The 16,931-nt window shown below is 52.4% G+C and overlaps 9 protein-coding genes across 13 annotated transcripts; 4 read left to right on the plus strand and 5 right to left on the minus strand.

Annotated features, from left to right (window-relative positions):
- The first annotated feature begins 66 nt into the window (after positions 1-66).
- Positions 67-5,177, plus strand: PPTG_11892 (hypothetical protein). 3 transcript variants are annotated; one of them, XM_008907107.1, is made up of 4 exons: positions 67-210; positions 347-420; positions 484-2,003; positions 2,087-5,177. In XM_008907107.1, exons 1-4 carry the CDS (start codon positions 177-179, stop codon positions 4,905-4,907), a joined length of 4,449 nt encoding a protein of 1,482 aa, XP_008905355.1. In that variant the 5' UTR covers positions 67-176; the 3' UTR covers positions 4,908-5,177. The 3 variants fall into 3 exon arrangements, with proteins under 3 accessions (XP_008905355.1, XP_008905354.1, XP_008905356.1); XM_008907106.1 differs by having other exon boundaries at positions 347-2,003; XM_008907108.1 differs by having other exon boundaries at positions 67-2,003.
- Positions 4,962-5,480, minus strand: PPTG_11893 (hypothetical protein). Its single transcript, XM_008907109.1, has one exon. The coding sequence runs from the start codon at positions 5,417-5,419 to the stop codon at positions 5,066-5,068; it is 354 nt and encodes a 117-aa protein (XP_008905357.1). The 5' UTR covers positions 5,420-5,480; the 3' UTR covers positions 4,962-5,065.
- A 92-nt stretch (positions 5,481-5,572) lies between these two features.
- PPTG_11894 (26S protease regulatory subunit 7) lies at positions 5,573-7,126 on the minus strand. Its single transcript, XM_008907110.1, has one exon. The coding sequence runs from the start codon at positions 7,016-7,018 to the stop codon at positions 5,702-5,704; it is 1,317 nt and encodes a 438-aa protein (XP_008905358.1). The 5' UTR covers positions 7,019-7,126; the 3' UTR covers positions 5,573-5,701.
- Positions 7,127-7,298: 172 nt separating this feature from the next.
- PPTG_11895 lies at positions 7,299-9,183 on the plus strand. Of its 2 annotated transcripts, XM_008907111.1 has the most exons (6): positions 7,299-7,381; positions 7,457-7,706; positions 7,775-7,951; positions 8,011-8,285; positions 8,352-8,924; positions 8,998-9,183. In XM_008907111.1, the coding sequence occupies exons 1-6, from the start codon at positions 7,328-7,330 to the stop codon at positions 9,055-9,057; spliced, it is 1,389 nt and encodes a 462-aa protein (XP_008905359.1). In that variant the 5' UTR covers positions 7,299-7,327; the 3' UTR covers positions 9,058-9,183. The 2 variants fall into 2 exon arrangements, with proteins under 2 accessions (XP_008905359.1, XP_008905360.1); XM_008907112.1 differs by having other exon boundaries at positions 7,457-7,951.
- On the minus strand, positions 9,123-10,764 carry PPTG_11896. 2 transcript variants are annotated; one of them, XM_008907113.1, is made up of 4 exons: positions 10,696-10,764; positions 10,545-10,595; positions 9,943-10,474; positions 9,123-9,871 (listed from the first exon to the last, which is right to left on the minus strand). In XM_008907113.1, exons 1-4 carry the CDS (start codon positions 10,739-10,741, stop codon positions 9,214-9,216), a joined length of 1,287 nt encoding a protein of 428 aa, XP_008905361.1. In that variant the 5' UTR covers positions 10,742-10,764; the 3' UTR covers positions 9,123-9,213. The 2 variants fall into 2 exon arrangements, with proteins under 2 accessions (XP_008905361.1, XP_008905362.1); XM_008907114.1 differs by lacking the exon at positions 10,696-10,764 and having other exon boundaries at positions 10,545-10,657.
- Positions 10,765-11,004: 240 nt separating this feature from the next.
- Positions 11,005-12,103, plus strand: PPTG_11897 (40S ribosomal protein S8). The gene is made up of 2 exons (XM_008907115.1): positions 11,005-11,110; positions 11,398-12,103. The coding sequence occupies exons 1-2, from the start codon at positions 11,107-11,109 to the stop codon at positions 12,009-12,011; spliced, it is 618 nt and encodes a 205-aa protein (XP_008905363.1). The 5' UTR covers positions 11,005-11,106; the 3' UTR covers positions 12,012-12,103.
- A 104-nt stretch (positions 12,104-12,207) lies between these two features.
- On the plus strand, positions 12,208-13,346 carry PPTG_11898 (hypothetical protein). Its single transcript, XM_008907116.1, has 3 exons — positions 12,208-12,601; positions 12,673-12,747; positions 12,814-13,346. The coding sequence occupies exons 1-3, from the start codon at positions 12,257-12,259 to the stop codon at positions 13,108-13,110; spliced, it is 717 nt and encodes a 238-aa protein (XP_008905364.1). The 5' UTR covers positions 12,208-12,256; the 3' UTR covers positions 13,111-13,346.
- Positions 13,024-13,674, minus strand: PPTG_11899 (hypothetical protein). Its single transcript, XM_008907117.1, has 2 exons — positions 13,321-13,674; positions 13,024-13,244 (listed from the first exon to the last, which is right to left on the minus strand). The coding sequence occupies exons 1-2, from the start codon at positions 13,641-13,643 to the stop codon at positions 13,151-13,153; spliced, it is 417 nt and encodes a 138-aa protein (XP_008905365.1). The 5' UTR covers positions 13,644-13,674; the 3' UTR covers positions 13,024-13,150.
- Positions 13,675-13,986: 312 nt separating this feature from the next.
- On the minus strand, positions 13,987-16,728 carry PPTG_11900 (hypothetical protein; the record flags this gene model as incomplete). Its single annotated transcript, XM_008907118.1, has 1 exon — positions 13,987-16,728. The coding sequence occupies one exon, from the start codon at positions 16,726-16,728 to the stop codon at positions 13,987-13,989; it is 2,742 nt and encodes a 913-aa protein (XP_008905366.1).
- Between the last annotated feature and the right edge of the window lie 203 nt (positions 16,729-16,931).

Consider the following 16,931-nt stretch of genomic DNA (forward strand, 5'->3'; position numbering starts at 1 on the left):
GAACTTGTGGCATCGAATACCGGTATTCGACCACTATTTTGGTGTAACCACTTCAGTTTATGTGGAAGAACACCACATGATTTGAGGGGAGAACGAGGTGCGGAATTGAGCCAAAACGAGATCGAGGCAGCAGCTACAGCATCTAACGTGGATATAGCTGGCAGAGTGATTGTTTCATGGATGGACGGTCGAGTGCAGACCACCGCAGAGGTACCGTACTCTCCAGATCTAGCAGATTTACAGCTCAATACTCGCAATACAAGCCGTGGATCCATATCTACTTGGAGTGACGTCACACCTTGTTCATCCCACGCCTAATTGGTGCATAAAATCCTTGGTACTGCAGGTGGAGGCCGAAGCGGTGGCTTGAGACGCAAAGGCAGCGGTGGACGAGGCACATACCGACGCGTACAGACATCGGTGGGCGAGTCGACGGATGATGCAGGCTCTAAAACAAATCCAGGTAACCATCGCTCTGTGCAGGTGGTGGACGATTCCAATGACGAAGCCCCGTCAGCGCCATTTCAGTCCTCACTGCGGTCCTCGCTCAAGGACTCAATCAAGAAGAACGATCGCAACAGCCCGAAGGCGGACTTGCAGGTGCAGACCAAAGGACAGCGCCAGGTTATCTCGCTGTCTTCACCGTCACCACAGAAGGGAGCGGGGCAGACCAAGAAATTTGTCAGTAGCTTGGCAAAGTCCATTGGGCGGGATGATGACCGAGGATCGAGACAGGACAGGGACGATCGAGGAGGACGAGCAGTGCAGGGTTCGTCATTGCGTCGCTCGAATAGTCGGGAGCCGCCGAGGCGTTCAAACAGCAGGGAACCTCCACGACGCTCTAATAGTCGAGAGCCTCTGCGTCGTTCTAACAGTCGAGAGCCAAGGCAGTGGTCTGGTGAAGCTCAAGGATCGTATCGACCTGGCAACCGATCGGTTTCAAGAACCAGATTAACGAGAAAAAACAGCACGGACAGCGTGTCGTCGCAGCGATCAGACCGCAGCGACAGAAGCTATCGCAGTGAGCGTTACAGCGAGGAATATCGATCATGTCTTAACGATGGGCCGCAACCTGTGCGCAGACTCTCTAGCGGTCCAACGCCGTTTAAATCGTCTTTGGCGGGGTCTCTGATGAAGAGCTCACAAGACGTCCGCGTCAAGAAGGAACGCCCGGCGTCTGGGACAATTGGCCGTTCATTTGGCAAACAATCGCAAGAAGCGTCACGACGATCGTCACTGGATGGAGGGGCTGCATCGCTTCGTAGAGTCAACTCAAGCTCCCCAGTTGGATCGTCGGGAAACCGATTCAAGTCTCAAGATGCTCGATGGGCAGGTTCTTCAGAGTCACAGCGGCCGTCGTCTGGACCTGGTGGACTAAAGAATAATACTCCTGCTGGCGATTCGATTTCGCCGAAGCCAGAGAAATCTAATGTTGCTCATGAAAAGGAGGATACAGCTGCCAAATCCCCTGCAGCCCCCGTTGTCGACGAAGCAGAGCGTAAACGTCTTGCAGATACACTTCGAGAACGCATGGAAGCCCGGAAACTTGATCGCAGTAGCAGTCTGGCTCAAATGATGAAGGCGCCATTAGAGCGTAAGGGCTCAATGGAAAGCGAGGCACGACAAAGTCCACTTGGTTCAAGAAAAGAACTCGATAATGATAAAGCTGCAAGTAGCAGTAATGCGGAAAAGGACGCGAGAACCCGCGAGTATTACGCTAAACTCGACAAGGAGAACACGGAGCGAGAGGCTGCACGACGCGCTGCTCCATTCAAGTCCTCATTGACGTCATCAATCGAGTCTGGTCCAGCCAAAATCCAGTCGTCGCTTGCAGCATCAATTGATGCTGCACCGCCTCGAACCCTCAAGTCTTCTTTGACAGCATCGATGGAAACCAGACCAGTGCGGACGCTTAAGTCGTCGTTGGCAGCAGCGCTTGCACCATCTCGATCGACTGCGACACGCGCCAAGAAGCTGCAGTATTCGCTCGCAGAGCTGAGGAGGTATGACACCGATGGTATGAGTTTTCTCGCTTTTAGTGTGAAGCTAACGATCTTGTTTATGTGTTTTATGCCACTGAGAACAGACTCGTGGAATTTGCACTTCCTAGACCAACAGATCTTATCGACATGAAAATCGTGGATGTCACTCAGATTCGTGACCCGGCTTCGGTCATTAAACGATCATCAGGAGTGGGCTATGGCATTGGTAGATCTATTGGAGGCAGCATTAGAAAAGGCGAGCGTTCAGGTGGTCGTGGAGCGAGAGGCCAAGGTGGTTTGAGAGATGGTAGACTCGACAAACAAGGCCGCGGTGGCCGTGGTGGTGGACGCGGAGGTCGTGGCGGAGCTGGTGGCCGTGGCGCTTACGGCCGACCACCTCCACCACCGCTTTATGATGGTCCAATTGAGCCTCTGACCGTGTCCGAGAACCGATGGAAACCCACGAAGGAGAAGGATATCTCTTCTCTCGAGAAGACGCTGAACAATGTGAAGAGTATGCTGAACAAGCTCACGAGAGAAAAGTTTGCTAAGCTCACAAACGAGCTCTGTGCAGTCGACATCGACAGTTTTGCCCTGTTGAGTTCGATTGTCTCAATTATTATGGATAAAGCCTTGGAGGAGCCCAATTTCGCGGACGTGTACGCTGATCTGTGCAAGGAATTCCACACGCGGACAGTTAAGAAGACCTGGGGCTTTTTGAGTGTGCTGAGTGATGAAAACGGCTCATTTTATTGGACGGGGGTTGACAAGGCAACATTTACGTCATTTGCTGGCCCATTCGACAGCCCACGCAGCTGTCTTGAAGATGTTAACTCTGCTGAAAGTGCCACTACTTCGACGTCCGACTGCGAATCTATTCCCTCTATTAATTTCCGTCGTCACGGGGACTACTTAGTGGCAGTGGGTGAGAAGGAGCCGGGAGTTTTCTACTACTCCAAGCGGAAAATGAGTGAAATTGGCGACGATGAACCATTCGGAGGGCCGTTCGAGTCTGCTGAACTTGCACGGCACGCGGCCGCAACTCAAACCACGTTCACTCGACTTCTAGTTAACCGTTGTCAGGGCGAGTTCGAGAAGACGAACAAGCACATTGGCTCTCAGGAAGAGAAGAAGGAGGAGGAGGTTGATCCTCGACGTCGTGAAATCTTGGCCATGCGTGCGAAGGCAAAGATGCTGGGTAACATCCGCTTCATTGGTGAACTGTACAAGGTTGATCTGATCAAGCAATCCGGAGTTCAAGGATGTATCTTCTACTTGCTAGGACTGGAGTTAATACCTGGAGAAGATGGCCAAGAAGTGCAGGCTCAGGCTGTGCGCTTTCCCGACGAACACGACCTGGAAGCACTGTGCAAGATGTTGGCGACGGCTGGCAAGAAATTCGACCAGCCGAAAACGAAGACGATCATGAAGATCATCATCCTGCGCATGGTGGAGCTGTCAAATGACGCGAAATTGCCGTCTCGAGCTCGATTCCTGGTCAAGGATGTCTTAGAAACACGAGATCACATGTGGGAACCTCGTCGCAAGGAGTTGCAGCAGAAGACTCTGGATGAAGTTCGAAAAGAGGCGCAGAAACTCCAGCAGCAAGGAAAGAATGCCCAGCATGACGATGTACAACGACGTCGCCATAAGACGCGCATCTCGAGTGCTCAGCTCGCGAAGCAGAGCAGCAACCTCATTGTGGCCAAGAAGGAGGAGCCCGAACATGAGGAAGCACAGGAACTATCCCCCGCTCAGATGTCAACTCGTATCAAGAGCATCATACAGGAATACCTTTCTATCTTGGATCTGGATGAAGCTACTGCATGCGTCCAGGAGCTACCCGTGGATCCGTACCATGTCGAGTTTACTGAACAAGTCATCAACACGGCGTTGGAAGGTAAGACCAACGAACGTGAACATGCAGTGGAGCTGCTTGTTGGGCTGTATGCGCGTGGTGTGCTGGACGCAAACTCCATTCAGACAGCGTTGGTGAATGTGATGGAGTTCCTGGAAGACATGAAGATCGATCTGCCGTTGATTCACCAGTACTCGGCGCTGATCTTTGGTCGCTTAGTGGCTTCTGGCTGCTTTGGCTTGTCGTGGATTATCTCGGAAGCACTGGCTCATTGTGTGGAGTGCAAACTCACATCTTTGGTGTTCCCCGAAGTGCTATCGGTGTTGGAAATGGAGAGCGACGAGACGATGGTGATCCGAATGCTGACGGATGAGGAGATCACCCCGGAAAGTGTACTGCCTACAGCGATGAGGAATGAGGTCGATGTGGAAGCATATCTGCGTGGAAACGGCATCGAAGACTTCTTTGGTGACGAGGAGGACGAGCTGGATGAAGAAGTTGCTGGAAAGATGCGTAGCACACTGGAGGAGTATCTGTCTGTGAAGGACTTCAACGAGGTGGTGCTGTGCATCGAGGAGTTGGAAGCCGTATCTGATCGCTGGCGACACTTTGTGCACATCGCGTTGGCGTTCAGTTTAGAAGAGAAGCAAGCTGTACGCAGGGGCGTGGCGGAGTTGCTTGTTCAGCTCTTTACAAGCGAGAAAATCTCATCCGAAGACATCGAGACCGCTGTTGAGATCATCTTAGACGACTACGATGACTTGCGAGTTGATATCCCTCGACTTGCTGTGAATCTGAGCGAGCTTTGGACACCGTTGTTCGCTAAGGAGGCTCTGTCAGTGCAGTGGTTGAGCGAGGCGTGCTCTCATCTGGTTGATAGCGGTCGCGCAGCGGATGTACTTGATGCTTTACTGTCTTCACTGGAGGCGCAGGATGGGCGAGAGGCTCTAGTGAACTGGTGGAAGAAGCAGACAGACGTGGATGCTGTTTGGACGCAGATGTCGCCTGCAGAAGATGGTAAGCCCAAGGACGAGCGACTAGCGAAGTGGAAGTTGGTGTTGCAGTGACACATTCAACACTGTCGAGATAGGTACAAGGCTTTCAGTGCATGGAGAAGCCAATGAAGAGGGAAAAGGACTGCCTGATGTGTATGGATAAGGGAGTCTGTGTGAATATGAACAATTGTGCTGCAATAGTGTTATGGGTGTTTGAGTCTCAGCTCAGTTTACTGGATGGTGCACAAGCAGCCTTGGCTCGAGTCTGGTCCGCAGCCTGGCACTTCTGTATCCACCGCAGCGACTTCACTGGGCGCTGATACTTGCTCTTTACCGTCAGCAGCCTTCGAGACCTCGTAGATTCGCACCTCGTATGTGCTGGTTGGATTGAGGTCGTCCAGAACAACCTCAGAAGCTCCAATCGCTGCGTCCACGTGTTGCGCACCCTGCTCCCACGTGGAGCCAGCTTCTTTGTACTCGTAACGATACCAGGAATCAGTGGATGGCGCCACCTCCAGCGTCACGGAGAACTCGGAGCGCGTCTTGAGCTTCGCCGGCGCGGGTTTTTCGACAGACGACGCCATTATGAGACTGCTTTAATTTTGGACTGAACTTGACCTCGTGAACTGGTGTACACGTTGTGTGCACGGATTGACCACTTCAACATGATGTTCACGTACACCAACTAACCTCCATCTCCACAGACGTACTTCGTAAGTACATGTACAGCAGCATTCCGTGAGCACAATACTTTAAAGTCTGGTTTCATTGCAGTAGCGTGTGTATTTATTTAAGCCTCTCTGTCGCGTACCGAGTCGTCGCCTACATTTGGCTGCTCTTCGACTCTGCACGGCCGAGCGTCTGATCTAGTTGTAGACCATGTACTTGGGCGTCGACGAGAACTTCTTGTATCCCTTGATGACCTTGTTGACCGACTCGAGGAAGTCCTTCTCACTCACGGATTTACGGCGCGCGCGAATAGCGAACATGCCTGCCTCTGTGCACACACTGCGCAGCTCAGCACCAGTCGTGTTGGGGCACAGACGACTCACCAGCTCGAAGCGGATACCGCGGTCGCAGTTCATGCTCTTAGCGTGGATCTTGAGGATCTGAGTGCGGCCTTCCAGTTCAGGCAGGTTGAACTCGACCTTACGGTCCAATCGACCGGGACGCATGAGCGCCGGGTCGAGTGTATCGGGTCGGTTCGTGGCCATCAGCACCTTAATGTTACCACGAGGGTCAAAGCCATCCAGCTCCGTAACGATCTGCAACATGGTGCGCTGCACTTCGTTATCCGTGCCTCCCTCCTCGGAGCTACTACGCGCTCCACCGATAGCGTCCACTTCATCAAAGAACACGATACAGGCCTTTTTGGATCTGGCCATAGTGAAGAGTTCACGCACCATACGAGCACCCTCACCCACGTACTTTTGCACCAATTCACTACCGATAACGCGGATGAAGCAGGCATCAGTACGGTTAGCCACAGCACGGGCCGACAGCGTCTTGCCCGTTCCAGGTGGTCCGTAGAGCAGCACACCCTTGGGCGGGTCGATACCCAGGTTGACAAACCGTTCAGGGTGAAGAAGAGGCAGCTCCACGACCTCTCGCAGCTTCTCCAGAGCGTCCTTAGCGCCACCAACGTCATCGTACGTGACGTCAGGCTTGTCCTCGACCGTCATAAGCGACACAGTGGGGTCGATCTTGGGCGGCAGCGGGATCTGGATAGCGTATTTAGTGCGGTCCACACCGACGCGCATACCCTCCTCGATATCGGTGGGTGCGACCTTCTCGCCCAATCCCACAACGAACTTGGCGATCTGCTTGACGTTAATCATGTACTTGGCGTCTTCTTCGCCGGCGTTAATGATCTTGGTGCAGCGCGCCACCTGCAGCGGCTGCTCCTCCTGCATCATCTGCTTGTCGCTCACGAGATCCCATTGGCTCGGCAGACTCAGTCCTGTGTCGCTCTCCTTGATGCCGATGAGATCGTTCACGGCCTTCTGTGCCTTCTTAATGTCCTCCTCTACCTGCTTGATCACGCGCGAGTACGGGCCCAACCCGTACGTTTTGAGGAGGGCAATATCGCCCTCATCTAGCACCGTTTCCGGCCCCGCCAACAGGTCATCCTCCTCGTTGTCGTAGTCCTTGGTGTTGGAAGTCTGGCACTCGCCTGCCGCCATGTTGCTTCGGTTTTGTATTGGGGGAGAACAGAACAAGATCCTTTGTGTACGGCACCTCAATTTTTTATGGTGTCCGTACTTAATCGAAGACACCCTCTCTTCCAACTTAAATTTCGTTGTGAATTTGAAAACATAGTAGTACATGTGCCAATAATCTTCTGGAGTGCTATTTTTATGATTTTTTTTTTCAAAAAATGGTTGTCCACACTGGGAACATAAACGGACGTTTTTTTGTTTTGTCGCGTACAAAGTTAACCTAAATTTTCAGTTTGCATTTTGACAATAGCTGGCTGGTCAATAGATTCGACGATGGCAGCACTGGGCGTGATGGCGGAGGCGGCGAATGCGCGGCTACTGCAGGAGGTGCATACCTAAATATCTGCTCTTCATAATGTATATACACCTAATATCGTATTCCTGCTTGTTTCGTTGCCGCAGCGCATTGAGAGCGTCCGTGAGCAAGTGACGCAGCTGCAGGACCAGGTGGACCGCTTCGACGCCGTAGCCGATACGCTGACAGAGTTGCCCAAGAAGCTCTCACACAAAGTTATGGTACCTCTGGGCAAGCGCGCAATGGTTCCGGGCAAAATTGTGCGCTCCAACGAGGTGCTAGCGCATCTTGGAGACGAATATTTCTCGTGGCGTTCGACTCCACAGGCGCTTGAGATCATTGAACGGAAGAAGAAAGGTGCAGATGACACTCTGTATTGCAATTCTAAGACTGTATTGAAAATGGTTTTTATGGTGTTTCTGCAGCTCTTCGCAAGCAGATTGAGATGCAGGAGGAGAATCTACGGGAACTCAGCGCCAAGCAGACGGATGTAGGCAGCGTCGCGCAGCTGCAGAAAATGTACGAGGACGAGAATATCCGCGAGATTCAGGAGACAGAAGAGGAGAGTGAACTCGGCCCGATCCCTCGTGCTACGGGTGAAGGTGAGGATGAGTTTTGGACTGCTGGATGAGTATGTGCTGATGTTTGATGCTTTGTACAGACATCAAGGAGTACTTTGAGGTTGAGGAGGAGGAACGACTGAAACAGGAACAGGCGGCGTGGAACTGGGACGACATGATGAAGCGTATGGAGGATCTAGAAGCACGTGAAGCTGCTGGTGAAGGCTTGGAGGACAAGACAACGAAAGAAGAAGAGTCGGCAGAGGCGCAGGCTGCTGCTCTGAAAGCCAAGGGCAATGATGCCTTTGCTAGACGGCGATTCCAGGCTGCTATTCAGTATTACTCGCAGGCAATCGAGCTGGACCCGACGTCTCATGTGCGTATGAGTCGAGAGGTGTCATGTGCTGTCAGCTAATGAGTTTGTGTGTCGTTCTACCCGCAGATTTTGTATGGCAACCGCGCTGCAGCATATCATCGTCTGAAAAAGTATAAGCAGGCACTGGACGACTCTGACGTTGCTGTCTCGCTGCATGAACCGTGGGTGAAAGGACACTACCGCAGAGCGTGTGCATTGGCTGCACTGGAGCAGTTTGAAGACGCAGCTGAAGCCTATGAGCGTGCCATGGAATTGTGTCCTACTGACGAAAATCTAGGAGAAAAGGCAAAGCAGATGCGCGAAAAGGCCAAAGCGAAGGCAAATGGGGATAACGTTGCTGCCCAAGTAGCAGAATCGAAACCCCAGTCGGCACCAGCACCGTCAACAGTGGAGCCTGTGCCTGTCACTTCGCCGTCTTTGAAGCCTCCGGTACCAGCTTCTTCCTCGACTTCGTTCGTCTCGGCTTCTTCTGCATCAACGGCATTTTCTGGCAGCATCGTGGAGCATGAGATCACGGAGAAGACGTCGACGCCTGTGTCAGCACCCGTGGCCTCTCCATTTTCGGGACCTCGGCAGTCACGCTTCCAAGGCACCAACTACACTGGCCAAACCGTGACTCTAGAACCGGTCGGCGAGGCTGTAAGTACTCGTAGTTCTTTCTTTAAAGGGGTTGTATTCCTGACATCGTTCGCTTTGTGCTTTGACCTTTTAGCAACCGGTGAAACGAGTTTCTCGCTTCAAAGCAGCGAGGGCAGCTCGAGGGTCAAACTAGACCACAATTTTGAATGTGAGATGCTTGAATGGTACTAGATTGGCACGACAAGTAAAGCACGCAATACAGAAAGTCTACGTAGAGGATTTCACAATATATTTACCAGCCATCGCTTTGAGTCTGCTAGCATCAGCTAGTGTCTTCTACTTGATCCCTTTACCAGTCTCCTGTCATAGCAGCGTCGCTCTCACGTGCATCGCGTTCTTTTCGCTTGGCAACAGCAGCCAACGGCTTCATGAACGAAGACTCGAAGAAATCTACGTACTTCTTCATACTCGTTGCAGATTTATCCGAGTCAAGCTCCTCGTGCAGTTGACCCAGAGTGGGCACCTTGAATGGATCGAAGCTCTCCATCGAGGAAATGTCAATGGGAACACAGACGCGGCCTGTCTTGGGGTGGACGGCGAATGGACTCTTTAGCAAGTGATTCCGCTGCTTAGACACGTTGGCATCTAGTCGTGGGTACAGATACGCCAGCACGATCTCCTGGAGACACGTGCGTAGTTCGGCTGCCATGAAACGCTTGTTAGCGTCACTATTAGGTGCCTGGCGCTTAACGTTGCTGCCACTGCGCGCAGAATTGGCATTCTTCAACACCTGCTTCTCCACGGCATCTCTAAGTTCACGCCACTTCTCGGCCGGACCGGTGTTGCAGTTTGTGGCACTCCAACGACGCGTCATGTTAGCGCGAATGTCCTCGTCAGGCACCATAGCCAACAGCTTGTTCCACTGCTTTTCCGAGCACATAATTCCTTGACCCTTGTCCGACAGAATCATGTCTTCAAATAGCGGCTCCAGCAGGCGATAAGCACGGCTATCAGTCAGTAAAAAAAACGTCAGCAACAGATCTAACAGAAGCGTGCAACTTAACAGTAATTAGCTCACTCGAGTGACGGGTGCAGTGGCTCACGTAGCTTGACTTTCCTCGCTGAGTTCTCATTGCCTTCCACAAGCGACAGGTATCCGATCACTGCCGATCGGGCCTCGTTCTCCAGCTCACGAGCGCGCTCGTCCGCGACCCAGCAATGGATACCACGACGTCCAGAGTACACCCAGAGCAGGTTCTCGAAGCCAAAGTCCTCGCGTAACGCGGCGTTCAGCACCTTCACGGCCGCGACCATGAATTGCCAGCAGCGATTGCAGATGGCGGCTCCTTCGCAGCACGTCCGGATGTCGTCGTAGTCTGTAAGATCGATATCGAAGACGAGCTCGCGTTGTTCGGGTGTGAAGTCCGCAGCGCTGACCTTGCCCTTGTCAGCGGGTGATACGGAGAAGACGGCGCCGATATCGATTTTGAAAGGCATCGTCTTGCACATGCTCGTCTTGAGCTCCTCCGCATTGTGGAAGGCCTTGTAGCGGATGTACGTATCGTTCTCAAGGGTGTACGACAGCTCACGGCGGAACAGGAACTCCTCCCCTGTACATGTAGTAGAATGCATTTAGCCATTGGTGATGGCACATTACTCCGTATAGAGAGCTAAACGCACCTCCGTCGTAGCTTAGCCACTGCGTCATTTGTTGGTACGGAAAGAGTCGATCTGGAGGGCGCCACAAACAACAATAAGAGAAGTGTGAGCGTTCATTGGATGCATAATGAAGTAGGTGAGATAGTGGTGACGGTCAGTTGGCTGTACGCACCATAGTAGAGCTGCAGCAGCTCCGCGGAGAAGTCCTCTTGCGGCATGGCGCGTTCGGTTGCACTTTTGGCGCGACAAAAAATGGCGGCAAAGACGTTTCTAACCTATTTCTAACTAAATTTCTATAACTTTTTAACATTTCAAGTTGATGTGCATTTTAGCCACTTTAGGCTTGTGGGTCGTAATAATATAGGCTTGAATGGCATTCAGACGAAAACACCCATTAAAAATTTAATGGGTTTTTTCGTCTGAATGCCATCCCAGCCAATCAGATCTCGCGAAATATTTTTCCGTTCCCTTTTAAGTTGTGGCAGCGTTTTGAGTGGCTACGGGCTTTCACTGGTTCAGGGCCGCTCAAGTTTCTCCGACCCGCTCCACAGTCTGACAGTACCGAAATAACTCCGTCGGAATCATGGGTAAGCTTCGCGGCCGCTTCTCTTCTGTCTAGTCTCCTGTCTCGCGATTGGTCTGCCGTGGAGTTCTCCGTGAGGTGGAGGTGCTTCTGTCACGTGTCGAGCGTCGGGTCTGAGTGCAGCTCCCCGGTTCGTCCGGCCCCAGACTCTCTGCTGCATCCCAATTTGGGCAGCATTCGAGTCTGTGGGTTCTCTGCCTCGCTGTCGTCCCCATGATGCTGCTCCGACACAGAGTATCGGTCCGTCATTTTTTCTAGTTGCTAACTTCTAGTTGCATTGATTGCCAATAGGTATCTCTCGCGATTCGCGTCACAAGCGCCGTGAAACTGGTGGCAAGCGCAAGCAGTTCCGCAAGAAAAGGAAATTCGAGCTCGGCCGTCAGCCCGCTAACACCAAGCTCGGTGGCAAGCGTGTGCACGCTGTTCGTGTGCGTGGTGGCCACCTGAAGTTCCGTGCTCTGCGCCTTGAGACCGGCAACTTCTCGTGGGGCACGGAGGTGTGCGCTCGCAAGACGCGTATCCTCGATGTCGTGTACAACGCCTCGAACAACGAGCTTGTGCGTACCAAGACGCTCGTGAAGGGCGCTGTGGTGCTGGTGGATGCTACCCCGTTCCGTCAGTGGTACGAGGCCCACTACGGCGTCAAGATCGGCGTCAAGAAGAACGCTCCCCAGCACGAGGAGGAGGAGGTCAAGAAGTCGGACCACGTCCTGCGCAAGCTGGCCAACCGTCAGCGCACCCGCGTGCTTGACCCCAAGATCGACGAGCAGGTCACGTCCGGCCGTCTGCTGGCTGTCATCTCGTCGCGTCCCGGCCAGTCCGGCCGCGCTGACGGCTACCTCCTGGAGGGCAAGGAGCTTGAGTTCTACCAGCGCAAGCTCGCCACCAAGAAGTCGAAGAAGTAAACTACTACTTCTTAGTCTTTGACGCACTAATGAACAACGGAGTTGATTTCATCTAAACTAAAGAGTCTTTGTATTGTACTAGTTCTCCTTCCTCCAGCGTTACCCCTCTTCATTCTTCTCGTTTTCTCGTTTCTGATGAACTACTACTACTACTACGTAGTACTACGTAGAAGTAGTAGTAGTATTTTTAAAGCGACTTCATTGGATGAAATCCCGTATCTTTACTTGTCGTAGAAATTGTTGCCATGGGACGTTCGCAGGTGAAGTACCGCGCGACGCACGGGCGTGGGCGAGGTCGAGGAAGAGGCGACGCTGCTGGAGGACGTGGCGGTGCATCCGGAAGAGATCGGTCTAGTCACCTGAGGAATCTTGGTTCCAACGCCTACCGTTTCGAGGAGCGCGAGGAGGAACACGACGGTGAAGTGGTAGTCCAAGAGAACTATGGCGGGCGTACGCAATTCTTCGCGTCAGAAAAGAACTACAGAGCGCACATGGGTGCGGTGCCTGGCGAGCATTTCCAGAGCCGTACTATGAAGCAGTGGGAGGAGCAGGACGAGGCTCGGGACGACCAGGGAGCCGTCGGAGTGCTGGTATGGAAGGCTGCAGCTTTGCTACATACGCTGTTGCAAGCATTAATGCTGGATTATTGCTGGTTATTCAGGACTTGAACTGGATTGCCTCGCAACTGGAGCTTGTGTCGCCCGATATACGCTACCGGTTGGACCCAAAATACTGCGTAAGTTTTCAGTTTTACATTTTCTGGATCAACTTTGTGCCTAACGCTGTCGTGCCATCCTGTCAGATTGACTTGCCATTCGAGCCACAGAATGAAGATGCCGAGGGGTCCGAGGACGAGATTGCCGAGATGAAAACAAATGCTGCGGTTACTGTTGCTGCTGCACCGACACCAGCTCCGTCGAAACCTGCACAAGGCGACGCGGAGCTGGACTTCTTGCTCAACCTCAGCGCGTCGACTTCAAGTGGAGCGAAAGCGACACCTACCCCATCGACGCCAGTAGATCCAGCACCAAACACAACCAGAACTCCAGCAGAAACGGAACAACTGGAAGAGTGGCTAGATGACGTCTTGGACATGTAGAAATCTTAAAACCGTGCTACCATCTAGAATCATGCTGTATCTACAGATCCTTAAGTTGCTGCGCTGTTTCCGCTCTGGCAAAATAGATGACGTCCACACCCTTACATCTGCCGAAACGCTTCGCACCTTCCAGTCTGAATATTGAAAGGCATCAGCATCTTTGAGTACTGACGCCGTTCACTACCATTGATACACATGTACCGTTCATACCTGATTCTTAGACTGTCCTCCTCCTCAAATAAATACGTCCACTTGATGCCCGAAGTATCTCCATGAATGGCAATACCGTCGTCACCCTGCAGCTCGTAGCTGCCCTCGCTCGCCACAACATGACGGAAATTCGACGTCACATCCGTCGAATCATCTTTCGACACCAAACGGAACCTGTAGATCTTCCCAGGCTCGAACGTGAGTTGGAGCTGAACGCGCTGGTCCTTCACCGCCTGAGCCCAATCCAGAGCAGTATTACCAAACGCCTCATTGCTTTCCCATGTTCCCAGGAGCGATGGCGCCGCTTCTTCCTGTTGCATCATAATTGCTTGTCAATCAAAAAGATTTGCGACCTTTGAAGTAAATAAATTGTCAGTCACAATTATCCACAACCGTCAAACGACAAAATGAAAACTGGCAAGTTGCAACGATCCAGTAAGGCAAATGGAAAACTGCAAATTGTATCATGTCGGCGATTTATAAACGTGCATCATCATCTACGGTAAGACTCGACTGGACTCACTGCTCGACTTGTTTGCTGTGGCTAATGTTGTTGTTGAGTGTTGCAGGTTTGCTGCAAATCGAATGACTGGAACCTCTCTGCGTGGTTTACTGCTCGCGATCGCAACAAAATCCACTTGAGGTTGTCTTGTTCTCTCGATCCACTTAAACGACCGAGGAGACTTCGTTGATGGTACGCACTGAGGCATTGGTGCGTCCGGACGCGTAAGTGCGCTGGTCCTCTGCGAGAGCGGCGTAGTGCTCGTCAAGCTGCACGTACGAGTTCTGCGGGTAGCGACCGGTACCGTTGCCACATTCCGACTTATCGAGGAAACTCTCGCGCAGTCCAGCCGTGTGGATGTAGATCCAGTGGCCAATGCATCCCAGTAGTCGACACGAGTTGATACTGGCCACGAAGATGTACAGAATGGGCATGTACGTCGACGAATCGGCAAAGTACACGATGAAGAGAGCGAAGATGAGGTTGGAGAATGTCCAGGTGAGCAGAATGTTGGAGCGGAAGGCCTCGAAATTCTTCTTCCTGTTCTCCACACGCTCATTCTCTTCACGACGACGCTCCTCCATTGCACGACGCTTAGCGATCACGTCCTTAAAGTCTCCCTTCTCCGTATCATCCAGTGAAGCAGCCAGCAATGGATCATCGTGCAAGCCCTTAGTGCCCCACGATAAGTCCTGAAGGTTGCAGAACGAGTAGATCGTGAAAATGTTCACGAAGCTCGGGATTAACGCCGTGTAGTGCGTAAAAGTCATGAAAATGTGGTGGAGCTCGCCATGCAGCGCTGAGCCAATGAAGTATACGCCAACCGTAAGGATTGAGACCACGATGGAGTGAACTGTAGCTGGCGTTGAGAAGAAAATGCCGAGACCAACCAAAGACGACAGCATCATCATGACTCCGAACACGGCACCAACAAAGTAGTACGTGAGCTTCATGTGCTTGGGGTTGTTGCCAAGACCAATAATGATCAGCATCAGAAGCCCAAACAGATACACAAAGTTGTAGATGTAAACTGCACAATCCAGTACAGTTTGCGAGTACTCGGACGTGTCCACGAACTCGAGACGGTTTTGCTGGAACCCTTGAAAGACGATGAAGAAGAGCGCGAGGTACAAATTTGCAGGCAGGAAGAAGGTGAATGCCGTGTACAGCAAATGATACAGATAGAAGACGAGAAACGCCGTCTTCCGTGTGAACGAGTGGTTGCTTTCCGAGTAGATGCGGCCCCAGTTCCAAATGCTGAAAAGAGTGGCAAAGAACGCGCCGTTGAGCCACCGTTTGCGCTGTGAAATGAGTCCCACTAGGTCGTGTGGTACATCTGTGCGAGCTACAGCATCCTTGACGTAATGCATCGTCCACTTGCAGTCCTTTCGAGCCACAACTTCGAACGACAAGATCCTGTCTTCTGCGAGATACATATTGCCAATGAAAGGTCCCAGCACGTCCAGATCGACGTTTAAAGTCTGGAAGTATGCGTCTAACGGAGCTCCTCGAATGGCTTCGTATCGATAGGCCGAGAAAGCACCAGGAAGCACACTGATAAAGCCAAAACAGCTCTCCAACGACTTGTCGAGGATGTTGGAGATCTTGTACTCGAAGTGCTGCGCTGAGATGACCCAGTTGCTCAAGTTCTCGAATGGTTTCTCCACTGTCAGCTGACCACACGCTCCTCCAATCTGGTGGTTGCGTTCGAATGCAAACAGCAAATGATACAGAGCCGACTTGGTGAGCATTGTACCAACATCCATCACTGCGGTGTACTCCGGCTGGATCTGTTCCGCGAACGCATTGAAGTACCAGTGGTGCGAGTCCAGTTTGCTGGATTTGGTCTCCTTTAGAGCGAATACCGTCTGAATTGGCAACAGACTCTTGCCATTCACATTGAGTTGCAGAGTGTGCTCGAACATGTGGCACTGGGCGCCAATACCGGCACTGTTGATCGTCAAGAGGTCTTCGTCGTACAGTCCGATAGCTTCCAGGTAATCCAGCATCTTATCGTTAATCTGTTCGCGACCGTCTGCCACGATGCAGAGCAGCACATTCTGCCACACGTCTTCGCCTGCGAAATCTCTGGACAGAGTCTTCTCGTGGTCTTTCTTCTGTTCTTTGAGATATGCCAAGTTATTGGCGAGTTTCTTGAGTGTCGCCTTGAGTTGCTGTGGTCCTTCGTTGTACATTGTGATGCAGATCATGAGTCGCGGACGTCTGCCAGTCTCAACGCAACGCAGTCGATATCCTAGGTTGGAAAAGTCGATCGGGTGTGGGCAATACACTGGCGTGTACCACATGCGTCGAGCTTCTTCCTCGTCCAAGTAGGGCCCGACCCAGTCCTCATCCCAGTTACTGACTGGGATTCCGACCTTGTGTACTCCTGGTCGCGGATGTTTCTCCTTGATGCGTCCCTCAATCCAATCACAAAGTCTGGCACACCAGTTGAGTGTCTCGAAGCCTTTGCTCGTGAGCAAGTTGCAGATCTTGGGGTTGGCTTGGCGTTCGGCCACATTGGCCATGGCATATCCACCTTCGAGGTAGAGTTTGAGTGCATCTCGGTACCGTCTTGCACCGAGAGCAACTGCTGCGCGGTCAAGAGTAACCAGAGCTTCCTCGACGGATGGAATTTCGCTGTATGTGCGCACCAGATCCGTGGCACTGGCGTAGGATTTCATGCTCGAGATCAAGTCCTGTACGCTACCGGAGGGGAACGCTGCCCCCGTGGGGATGTAACTGGTGACATATTGCTGTGATCCGCACGAACGGATGCTGGGGGGCGGCAACGGGATGCCATCGTACTCGACCGACATCATGGACGAGCGCGGACCTTGAGAGAGAGGGGGTAAGCCCATGCTGCGGGGCTGGAAGCCGGAAGAAGGTGGCGGAGCGCCGCTCATTTCGGTACAATGTGGCTTGCGGAGTCGGCACCAAAATGAGAGATGAACGGGTTGCCACAAGCCGAGATGGCTGAGCAACTGGTGGATGTTGCCTCCCCGATAGGAGTTTTTTTGGCAGTGGCAGAGGCTTCGGTTTCCCCGGCTCCACCTTGTGATGGAGGCTATCTTACATAGGCACAGGTCATCTGGTTTATCTTGCGGCG

The sequence above is a fragment of the Phytophthora parasitica genome, assembly GCF_000247585.1.
Source record: "Phytophthora parasitica INRA-310 unplaced genomic scaffold supercont2.25, whole genome shotgun sequence".
In the NCBI taxonomy this organism is placed as follows: Eukaryota; Oomycota; class Peronosporomycetes; order Peronosporales; family Peronosporaceae; genus Phytophthora; species Phytophthora nicotianae.

Coding starts and splice junctions, on each gene's coding strand:
- PPTG_11898 (XM_008907116.1), top strand. CDS start 12,257: ATGGGACGTTCGCAGGTGAAGTACCGCGCGACGCACGGGCGTGGGCGA. Junction 12,602..12,672: donor AGGGAGCCGTCGGAGTGCTG/GTATGGAAGGCT, acceptor CTGGTTATTCAG/GACTTGAACTGGATTGCCTC. Junction 12,748..12,813: donor GGTTGGACCCAAAATACTGC/GTAAGTTTTCAG, acceptor CCATCCTGTCAG/ATTGACTTGCCATTCGAGCC.
- PPTG_11896 (XM_008907113.1), bottom strand. CDS start 10,741: ATGCCGCAAGAGGACTTCTCCGCGGAGCTGCTGCAGCTCTACTATG. Junction 10,596..10,695: donor GCTGCTGCAGCTCTACTATG/GTGCGTACAGCC, acceptor GGCGCCCTCCAG/ATCGACTCTTTCCGTACCAA. Junction 10,475..10,544: donor GTGGCTAAGCTACGACGGAG/GTGCGTTTAGCT, acceptor CTACATGTACAG/GGGAGGAGTTCCTGTTCCGC.
- PPTG_11899 (XM_008907117.1), bottom strand. CDS start 13,643: ATGATGCAACAGGAAGAAGCGGCGCCATCGCTCCTGGGAACATGGGAA. Junction 13,245..13,320: donor GAGGACAGTCTAAGAATCAG/GTATGAACGGTA, acceptor TTCAATATTCAG/ACTGGAAGGTGCGAAGCGTT.
- PPTG_11893 (XM_008907109.1), bottom strand. CDS start 5,419: ATGGCGTCGTCTGTCGAAAAACCCGCGCCGGCGAAGCTCAAGACGCGC.
- PPTG_11894 (XM_008907110.1), bottom strand. CDS start 7,018: ATGGCGGCAGGCGAGTGCCAGACTTCCAACACCAAGGACTACGACAAC.
- PPTG_11895 (XM_008907111.1), top strand. CDS start 7,328: ATGGCAGCACTGGGCGTGATGGCGGAGGCGGCGAATGCGCGGCTACTG. Junction 7,707..7,774: donor CATTGAACGGAAGAAGAAAG/GTGCAGATGACA, acceptor GTGTTTCTGCAG/CTCTTCGCAAGCAGATTGAG. Junction 7,952..8,010: donor CCCTCGTGCTACGGGTGAAG/GTGAGGATGAGT, acceptor TGCTTTGTACAG/ACATCAAGGAGTACTTTGAG.
- PPTG_11892 (XM_008907106.1), top strand. CDS start 177: ATGGATGGACGGTCGAGTGCAGACCACCGCAGAG. Junction 211..346: donor GAGTGCAGACCACCGCAGAG/GTACCGTACTCT, acceptor TTGGTACTGCAG/GTGGAGGCCGAAGCGGTGGC. Junction 2,004..2,086: donor TCGCTCGCAGAGCTGAGGAG/GTATGACACCGA, acceptor CACTGAGAACAG/ACTCGTGGAATTTGCACTTC.